At 30.1% G+C, this 10,373-nt stretch overlaps 1 protein-coding gene across 18 annotated transcripts; it reads left to right on the forward strand.

Annotated features, from left to right (window-relative positions):
* The first annotated feature begins 422 nt into the window (after positions 1-422).
* On the forward strand, positions 423-4,898 carry LOC120087078 (E3 ubiquitin-protein ligase XBAT33-like). Of its 18 annotated transcripts, none has more exons than XR_016531663.1 (10): positions 439-1,060; positions 1,190-1,297; positions 1,462-1,521; positions 1,870-1,941; positions 2,247-2,431; positions 2,602-2,650; positions 2,991-3,039; positions 3,180-3,293; positions 4,418-4,537; positions 4,656-4,898. XR_016531663.1 is itself a non-coding variant. In XM_039043931.2 (7 exons), exons 2-7 carry the CDS (start codon positions 1,202-1,204, stop codon positions 3,210-3,212), a joined length of 495 nt encoding a protein of 164 aa, XP_038899859.2. In that variant the 5' UTR covers positions 429-1,060; positions 1,190-1,201; the 3' UTR covers positions 3,213-4,898. The 18 variants fall into 18 exon arrangements, 2 of the variants coding, with proteins under 2 accessions (XP_038899859.2, XP_038899860.2); XR_016531664.1 differs by having other exon boundaries at positions 4,430-4,537; XR_016531665.1 differs by having other exon boundaries at positions 466-1,091.
* Positions 4,899-10,373: the final 5,475 nt, after the last annotated feature.

Here is a 10,373-nt window from a genome sequence, read left to right on the forward strand (position 1 = left end):
TGCATAAATTATTGTTATGTCATTTTGAAACTTTGTGTAAAAAAATCAAAATTGGGACGATCCCGCTTCCGCTATGGACCTCACGATTCCTTTAATAAATAAATAACAAAAATAAATAAAATAAAAATGATGGATTTCTCTCATTTCTCCAATTTTTTTGGACTTTTCTTAATATGTGTCTTACAAAACTTACCAAATACTACTGTTTATAGACAATTTGGCAACAAATAAGTGGATTACATGGACACTAAGAAAAATCTGACATTCCAACCTGAGGAGCCACTCAATGTAGAGGGAGTACCACCCCAACAAATCTGACATTCTACAACAGTTGAAGATAGCGTTGGTTAAAAATAGCTATTGTTGTAAAAGGAGAAAAAAAAAAGGAGGGCGTCCTTTAAAATAAAACAAAAAAACCGAGCGGGCATATTGAAAAATATCCATCACTTAAACGCGGACTAACACACGAAAATAGGATTTCACAAATCCCCCCTCTTCCTCTCTCGTCTGCCTTTTGAACTTCTTCTCTCCTCTCGTCTTCTCTTCCTCTCAATCTTCTCAATCACACCTCTTCTTCTCTCCTCTCTTCCTTTCTCGCTTGCCTTTTTCTTAGTTCTCAATATAATTTTTTTTTCTAAAACTGAGTCCTCGTTCACGCTTTCCACTCTGCAGATGGCTTGTTGAAAAATCTCAGGCTTCAATTTCTTCATCTTCGTGTAGCTTTCGATGAAATCTGGACTTCACTGTGAACCAAAATTTGAGTTTCCTAACGGATGGCGGGCATGTGATCTCCCTTTTTTGTATTTAATGAGGTCGAGTCGGAGGTACAATGGTAGTTTAGGGACATCAGAGCCCGAATTTGATCAGGTTAGAGAAGTGGACAGGATCAATCTCAAGTTCGCCGAAGCGAGGGAAGAGATTGGGTCAACTATGGGGTCCGAAGAGACCGTATATTTTGATTAAGAGGTCGAGTGTGCTCAAGATGCTGTGAAAGAAAATTTGAAATATACGAAAGGCTTCTGACGAAGTTTCTCGAGAGCGAAATAAAGGCGTTGCAGAGGTAAATGAGGCTTAGATTAAATAGCTAAAGGGTGAGCTTAAACACCTTGACGAGTAATTGACGTCCATGTATTTCATTCTCTTCTTCTCTAATAAATAACCAGATTTTTACTCCACTAAATATTTTTAGATTGAGGCTAAAATGCTTTTAGATTGCAACCCATGTCTTGCTAAATACTCCACTTTCGGTGGCCTTAATTCTCCTCTCCATTTTGCGGCTGCTAAAGGCCACAACGAGGTTTGTTTTTCTATTTTGCTTCTCTAATTTCTGCATTTTAGCTGTTTGTTTTAAATATTGATTTGAAGTTTCATCATTCTGATTTTTTTTTCTTGTTCCTTTGGTTTTGTTGTAATTGTTTGTTTTTTTTTTCTTCTTGTCTTGGGTGTCTGGGTTTTTCTTAGATTATATCCTTGTTGCTTGAAAATGGAGCTGATGTGAATTCCAGGAATTACTGTGGCCAGGTATGTGACTTTGATGCTTTTTCCTCTACTGGGTTTTGTTTGGACTAGGTGTCTGATCTTCAAGACGAGAGGATTTTAGGTTTATCACTTTTTATCCTAAATTTATGAATGAATTTTTGGTACCCCTGTTTTTGTTCTTGATGCGGTGTAATTGTATTATTAACAACTTGGATTGTTGCAATTACTCCATTATGATGGTCAAAATTTGTAGGATACTCTGCCTTTTGTTTTTCAATTTTCTAAGTGCACGAAATCTGATAGCAACATTTGCTTTTATGTAATCAGTAAATACCCTGAAATGAATGTGCAATTTACTTGTTTTGTATTGTTTTGTTCGTGTACATGAAGACAGCAGTGATGCAAGCTTGTCGATATGGGCGCTGGGAAGTTGTACAAACTCTTCTAGTTTTCAGATGCAATGTGAGTTGTTAAATTGGAACTAGCTTTGCTACTGTCATTTATAAGTTGTTTGGTGGCTAGCATGTATGGAGCATGAAAACGACGGCCTTCGTAAAGCTGTTTTCTTTTAGCCGTAGTTTGAAATCTATACTCTCATTTCTGGTGAGAGAAATATTCTTGCATGTAACTGCCACAAGGACATGATATTTTTTAGTTTTTTCTTTTTCTTAATCTTGATCATGTAAAGTGTTTTGTTAGTGCCTATAACCAATGGCTATTGGTTCAAGATTGAGTTGTGATTATAATAGCTTGTTTGTTGTAATCAGGTAATGAGAGCAGACTACCTTAGCGGTCGGACTGCTCTTCATTTTGCTGCTGTAAATGGTCATGTGAGATGTCTAAGACTTATTGTGGCGGACTTTGTTCCTAGTGTTCCTTGTGATGCTATTAATAGTCAGACAGTTGTTAGCAGAAGCGATGGTGTGAATGTGAAGAACAGATGCGTTCAAGGGTACTTAAACTTTTTTATAAATTTGATTATATAGATATTAGATTGCCTTTTGGTGGTCAGTCACAAGAGTTATGATGGTGCTATTGCATACGTTTGGTCCTTCTAATTCTATACGTCAGGTGGTTTTGAGAGTCAATCGATACTTAGGCACTTCTCCTCTCCTGTTGTAGGTATTAGGGATCAAACTCAAAGCTTTTAGAAGACAAATGCTACTAAGTGGTTTGTATATTTACATTTTTTCCATATGTTAATTTTGTAGAAAAATCTTTCATAATGCATGTTGTAGTGGATTTAGCTTTTCAATTAAATTGCTTGGTGCATATCATGTAGTTAGGGTGGCTTCTTCATATATGCATGTTATAGTAGATTTAGGAACTTAATTGGTTTGTTTTGTGGCTATCATACAATTATCATAGCTACTTCATATATGCATGTTATAGTGAATGATGGAACATATTTACATTTTCGAGTAAGAACAAACATGCGTCTTCTTCCTCTCTTTTATGTCATTTTCAATGCCAAGCTCTAAGGATTTCTCTCAACTTTCTTCATCTACTAGGTGCATTTCTCTCTTTTTCAAAATTATTGAACATTCAAAGTTAATCGAGGTTAGTCACTGAATCCGTCTACCCATTTAAACTCTTTTTATTTTTTTATTTCAAAATCAACTTTGAAATTTCATTTTCTTTTGATTTTTTGCTTTTGCTTTTTTCCCCTTAAATTCAAAGTTAGCGATTCACGAATGCAGATGCTTCACGATCTTCAAGAACTCAATTGGTGAGCATATTTGAAAATATACAAGTTGGGCAATCTAATCTGCAAGATGGATTTGTCACGAACAAAGGCGTGGTGACATGAGATGGTAGGCAACGATTTTTATTCAAATTTCTTCATGGCTCTATTTTGGAAACATATATTGATTTTCTTTTCAAAGTTTTGAGTATTTTATTTTTTTTGCCTTAGTTCCTATGATTTCCTTGAAATTCTAAGACAAATAGTGTATGTAGATGCTTTAACTTGTTGTTTGACTAATTTGTTCTCTTGTTGATGTTTTTCATAGAGTTTTTTAGCACTTGAGCTTTGGTGTTATGTTTCTAATTCATATTTCTCTGCATGTTTCTATCATTAGAACTTTAGTGGAGAAATTCATAATGAAAACATGGATATAAGCCAATTGAAATCTTCTATCATAAAAATCAATTTATTGCAGGTATTGATATTAGACTTTTCGACTATGAAGGTGTTTAGTTTTGGCACTTGTTTTCTTTCGATTTTATTAATTGAGAAACAATATTTTAACTTGGAAGTTTTTGTTCCTTATATTTCTTACAATTGATAATGCACAGTTCCCTATCTTAGCCAGCTGTTAACCATTGTTAAAGCCATAGGATTCTCACCCAAGAATCCTATGGCTTATATTTCTAGCAAGTTTGGGTTCTCAATTTTTTTACTCTCTATTACATTATGGCTTGTTTCTGGATTTTTTTGTGTCAACATTTTTGTAGTTGATTTGATGGTGGTTTCTTCAAGATCTCATCCTTTGTTGGTTAGATCTACTTGGAAGTAATTTTAGGCTTTTTCTTTCAGAACGTTAGTGTTCGTACTGCCTTTTCGTGTTGGAACTACTATTTTTGCTTGATTTCTGATTGAATTATTCTTGAGGAGGTTGAAATGGTGCTAAAATTCAACTTTCTGTGGATATTCTTTGGGAATATGAGATGGGTTTGCTTGGATTATTTGGTTTCTGCTAGTAAAGTGTTAGTAAAGTGTCTCCTGAATGAATTTTTTCCTTATTGTTTGAGAAGCTCAACTCGGTTTGCAATGCTTCTTTAATTTAGCTTCATTAAGTAGTTTTCTTTCTCAAGTCTGATCATATTTGGTTTTGTTGAAATAGGTGTCGTCTATCTTTTAGCCTTTGTTTTATTGTTTTGAGAATCTTGCTTTTAGCCTTTGTTTCATTGTTTTTAGAATCTTGTTTTCAACTAGACTTATCTGTAGTGCAACCTAGTAGAGTTTTCGGTCCCAATCATGGGCATGTACAAGACATATATGCATATGGTGGACATACATTTCCGATATGTTGATCCCTGGATAAAGTTCAACTATGTAAGAAAATTTATTTACTACTTTGTGGATTAAGTATTCATTTAGTTCATTAGCTAATCTATTGTTAGAGTTAGATCATGATGATTTATGAAAGTTATTTTCTTTTATTTTTTATTAGGTGATCGATAGGACGACAAACAACGAAGCTACATATTTTTTGTGGGACAATTTTGGTATCGCTATAATCTAAACATCTCTTTTGATTGTATCAACTTTTTGGGATTATATATGTAGTCATTTTATTTGGTTTAAGATTTATAACTTGTGCTATTAGGTAAGAACTTTGTTAGAACATACTTTTGATGACTATATCAAACCTTTTGGATGAATATAGTATTTTATGTTTTTTGTATGCTATAAATTTGAAAATTTTGATTATAATTATGATTGTGGATTTAGATGAAATGTGAATTACATCTTTCTTTGTTTAGACAATAATATGGGCAAACGATTTCTATAAATAGATGTTTATACATAATTCTACAATAATATTTGTGAAGCAAAATGTAAAATCTAAAAAAATGTTATTAACAAGTGCTATTAAAGATCAATTATAGCATTGTTTTCACTATTAGAAAAAAATATCTAAAGAAAGTTCATTAACATTAAAATTTATGCTTGAAGATGAGGTATTTATAGCTTTTTTTCATTACGATGAAAAAATGTTATTAAAAATAAGGGACTTTCAATAACGTGTCTAAAATCGCTATCAAACGTCTTTTATAACCATTTTTTTTATTGTTATGAAAACTTCTGATGGTACTTTTCCAATACAATGAGACGTTTCCATAATATTGAATTAAAACCATCATATCTCAACTTTCTATAGCGATATTAATAGTTGTACAAAAACGCTATGGAAAGTTGAGGACTTTTAATAATATCAGTTACGACAACATTTATAAAATGTTATGAAAACTCTTTTATAGCGGTTTTACAATGTTATTAAAAACGCTTTTGAAAGATTTTGATAGCGTTTTTTATAGTGTTGAAAAAATGATATCAAAACATTTCAATAATGTTATTTTCAACGTTGGACAAACGCTATTGAAATGTTTTGATAGCGTTTTTCTAATGCTATAAAAAAATGCTACCAAAATGTTTCAATAGCGTTTTTTTTATGCTATGAAAAGTTTTTAGAGTATCATATATGTGCTATCAAAACAGGCTTTTTATAGCATTTTTTATAGTGTTGAAACAATGCTATGGAAAGTAATAACATGGACTACGACACATTTCGAAAAAACTATGGAAAGTTTACGATAGCGTTTTTTTAATGCTATTGTAAGTGATATTTTTTGTAGTGAGTGACATTTGGCTTTTTGACACAAAGGGTATCTATTTTACACATAATTTGTGATATTTATAATTCTCTCCCTTAGATACCCATTATATATATATAGCCTCATTAAAACCATACTCTTAAAAAGAATATGGTATATTTATTCCCCCTCATGAAAAAATACTCATAAATTAATATATGTGAACTAAATAATACATAAATAATTTTGGATAGGGCCGGCTTTAGTTATATGCAAGTGAGGTGATCGCTTAAGGCTTCCATTTTAGAGAGGCCTTATATATATATATAATATTGAAAATACAAACTACTAAAAAATCCATAATGAATGGCTCATAAACTCTCTCAATTTTGATTGTTGACATTTTAAATTTATTAACCTTTTATAAATTAGATTGTTAAAAAATAAAACAATTGACAGAGATGTTAAAAAATTAATTAATAAAAAAAAAGAACAATAAAGTATTAACACAAATTATTGTTGTTAAAAATCTTGCTAAAAATAATTTAACATATTGAGGAAGTAATGAAAAAAGTTATCAAGAAAATAATGAAAATTTTTAAAACTTAGTTGAAAAGATTGCCGAATTTGATTCAATAATGTAAGAACATGTTCATTGTATTCAAAATAAAGAAATTCATTATCATTATTGAAGACACCATATTTGGTATGACTCGTTTTTTTTTTTTTAAAGTATATGTTTTATTATTATTATTTTTTTTTGTTAATGGAGTTTAAAAAAATCTAAAAGGAAATATTATATATATATATATAGAAATAGAAGAAAAGTAAAAAAAAACATTAAATAAAAATATTATTATTTTTTATTTTTTCCCCATTCTTCCTTCTTTTCCATTCTTCTCCTATTCTTCCCCATTTCTCTCCCTCTCCCCCACTTCTCTCCTCCATTTTTCGAAGCATATTTAAGCCTTATTATAGCTGATAGAAAAGGAACATAATACATTTTGGAAGGGAGGAACACATGGAAGAGAGATTTAGGTGAAGAGAAGGGGATTGAGAAATTATTATACATATTGAAAATAGAGAAAAGAGAAGATTATAGAGATTTAAGAAATAAATTGGAGATGAGATGAGAAGAGAGTTAAGGTGGAGATATTTTAGAGAAAAAAGTAAAAAAAATCATAGTAAATGTCCAACATTCTAGCGATATCCATCATAGTGTAAACTTCAACGAGATCTCCATTGACACACATGACTTCCGATGAAAGGAGTGCGAGATAAATACCGACGAACCCAAAACTGCAACCCACTTGAAAAGAAAATAATGAAAGAAGAAGAGAAGGGAAGAAAGAGGAAAGGGTGGAAGAAGAAAAAGAAGAAAAATCATGGAGAAAGAGGAGAGAAAAAAAAGTAAAGTGAATTTTGTTCTCTCCAGTTCAACTAGGGGCTCGTTTGCTCCAAAATACACGTTGGGCACGATGGCACATCAAACGAATCGCTTTTTCGAGAAATACACTATCCTGTATATAGAGTTATACCCTCAAGCTTATTTACAGATCTCCCTATTACCGGGAAACCTACAGAAGTCAAAGCGACCTTGCTTGCATTCGTCAAAGGGTAGCTTCTTCCGGGCTCGAGCACCCCCCAAATAGATTGAATCTTTCCTATCGACGATCTTTCTCGGTGCATAAGCGAGGCTTAGCGATCGAGGCGGCGAACAACAAGACTACAACTCAATTTTGTGTGCGTCCCATTTTTAATTTCTTTTATCATTTGAATTTCTTCCTTTTATTTATTTTTTCTCCAAAACCTTCCTTCTTTTAATGGATTTTAAAATCCAATATTGATATCAATTTGATTTTTTTTCATAAAGTTTTGTTTCAAAATTTTAAAGGTTTTCAAATTGATTTTATTAAAAAAAAATCAATAAATTTTAATCACAATTGGAGTTTCAATTTCGTTTCAATTAGTTTTATAAATAAATTCTAATTTAGAATTCCCAAATAAAACTTATTTGGATTTACTTTAAAGTTTTCTAATTAACTTCGATAATTTTTCCAAATTTCAATTTAATCTTCAAATTGGAGTTCTATAAAAGAACTCCAATATCAATTTGGTGTCCAACCCTTCAATCTGAATAAAATGAATTTTGAATAATTTCAATTATGAGTTTCAAAAACATCTCGATTTCAACTTTAATTTGATATTTTCATAAATGAATTTTAACTTGGTTTTAATTCACATTTGTCAATGGAATTTCAATTTCATTTGACAATTTTAAATTTATTTTAATTCAAATTTTGTAATAAAATTCAATTTGGTTTAAATGATTTTGAATAATTTCAATTTGGAATTTCTAAAAGCAACCTCAATTTACTTTAATTTGAATATTTAATAAATGATTTTTAAATTTGTTTTAATTCAAAGTTTTCAAATGAATTTCAATTTCATTCAAATTTGAATTTTATAAATGAAGCTCTAATTGGATTTTCACTTTAGTTTACAAAATAAATTTCAATCTTCCTTTGAAGGGCTTACACCACTCATAAGGATTTATTCATATTTATCTCTAAAATGTGCTTTGTGAGACATTTCTTTAACTATCATGTTAATCCTTTGACGGAGTTGAAATTGTCAAATATCTCAAATTCTTGAGATAAATGTTTCTCTAATTGGGAAATTCAAACAAATATAAAGTTTGACCATGAATTTTAAATAAAATTAACTATATGCAATAAGTTTGTCTAGGCTGAGGTACTTAAGTTGACTGTAAGAGAACGCCTCTACCTAAGAACTATTCATTAGTTGTATTTTATTTATTCATTAGTTTTTTTAATAAAATAAACATTTTTTCTTTACAATAAGGACCATTTTTTTATAAGATAAATTGGATAACAAAAATGAGATGTTTTCAAATGGATGTTGTAGGATGCTAATACTTTCCTACGCTCAACGACCCCCAAACTTAACTTTAGTTAAGTAGACCACATTTTTTTCACCTTTCACCTCAAAAGAGACCCTTAAGGAAAGACGTCGGCCGCTCTGCGTTGCAATGATGTTACAACAGCTTGGCGACTCCACTGGGAATATAGAGGGTCAGAGTCGTTATGTTTTACTTCTGTTATCCATGCATTTTTGTTGGTCTATTTTGTTTGTCATTAAATTGTTTATATTTTCTTTAATTGTAAATAATTTTGTGAATACTTTATTGATTGTTTTCTCTCACACATTCACGAGCCTCCTATCCAAGCTATGCCATTTAGTATTAGATTAAGAGGTTGAGTAATGTGACCTTCATAGAACCTGGTCCCTATGTAGGTGCATAAAAATCTACACCCAGGTCAACTATGCTGTGAAAGCAGTTGGAAGACTTGGGGGACCGTTTTTCACTAGGAATGTTAGAACTTAAAGTTATACGATCATGCATTTTGGAGCAAACAACACCTTATCAAAAGTTGCATTTTAGAAAATGTAGGTTTGTTCATACCAATAACTAAAGAGGATAGAAGTCATTAAGAAAGTCTTTAAAAAATATCAAAATTTAGGAGGTTATTAATTTTATTTTTCTTCTTCAAAGTCTTTTAGAAAAAATATTTTTCAATTTTCATTCTAAAAAAAATAAAAATAAAAATTTTGGAAATTTTCATAAAAAGTTTTAAATTTGGATTTTCTTTACGTCTTTAAGAATTAAAAGACTTTCATGGTTTTCAAAAGGATTTTTTTTTTTTTTTTAAAAAAAAAGAAACAAAAATGAGGTCTTTTAGGAGAAAGTTTTCCCATGATGAGAGCCTTTAAGAAAATAGTTTTCTTGGTTTAAATTTTTTTCTCTAAAAAATGAGGTCTCTTCGGAAACAAATCTTTAAAAAGTCAATAAAATTTAAAAAAGTTCTCATATAAAAAGAAAAGTTTTCAATATTTTTTAAAAAAAACCACACAGAAAAAAAAAAGCAAAAACAAAACAAAAAGGACTAAAAGAGTTTTTCCTAAAAAAAAAGGTCTTAGAAAAATCTTAAAAACAAAGAAAAAAAACCAAAAGTTTTCACAAGGATTTTGAATTTGGATTTTTTTAGAAAAAGAAAACTCAATGATCTTTAAAAAAAATAATAAATATGATATTATACAAACAAAAGCAAAAAAATCATAAACAAATTTCCACGTAATTTTCTTTTATAAATAAAGTCTATAGAAAAGAAGGATTATTTTTTTAATGTTTTTGGAAAAAAATAGATTAAAAAATCATAGGAAGTCTTAATTAGATTTTTATTCGAGGAAGGATCTTTAGAAAGGAAGTTTTTCTACGGTAAAAAAATATTTATTTCCCTAAAAAAGATTTTTTCTTCTAAAAAAAAGTGTTAAAAAAATCTAAAAATTTTCTCAAAAAAGTCTTAAAAAATTTCAAAATTGATTATGCTTTTTCCGAAAGGGCGTCTTTTCTATGATTAAATAAAAAAAGAACGAAACAAAACAAAAATGACAAAAAAACACAAAAAGTATAGATTTTCTTTTAAACAAAAAGGTCTTGAAAAGGTGTCTTTTAAAAAAAAGTCAAAAAACAAAAAATGTGAAGAAAAAAA

This window comes from Benincasa hispida, chromosome 9 (genome assembly GCF_027475165.1).
Source record: "Benincasa hispida cultivar pf3 chromosome 9, pf3_genome.v1.1, whole genome shotgun sequence".
Taxonomy (NCBI): Eukaryota; Viridiplantae; Streptophyta; class Magnoliopsida; order Cucurbitales; family Cucurbitaceae; genus Benincasa; species Benincasa hispida.

Bases quoted from the DNA above. Each gene is read 5' to 3' on its own strand.
- LOC120087078 (XM_039043931.2), top strand. From the start codon at position 1,202: ATGCTTTTAGATTGCAACCCATGTCTTGCTAAATACTCCACTTTCGGT. The intron at 1,522-1,869 runs GTATGTGACTTT...GTGTACATGAAG, and splicing joins CCAGGAATTACTGTGGCCAG to ACAGCAGTGATGCAAGCTTG. The intron at 2,432-2,990 runs GTACTTAAACTT...TTCATCTACTAG, and splicing joins AAGAACAGATGCGTTCAAGG to GTGCATTTCTCTCTTTTTCA.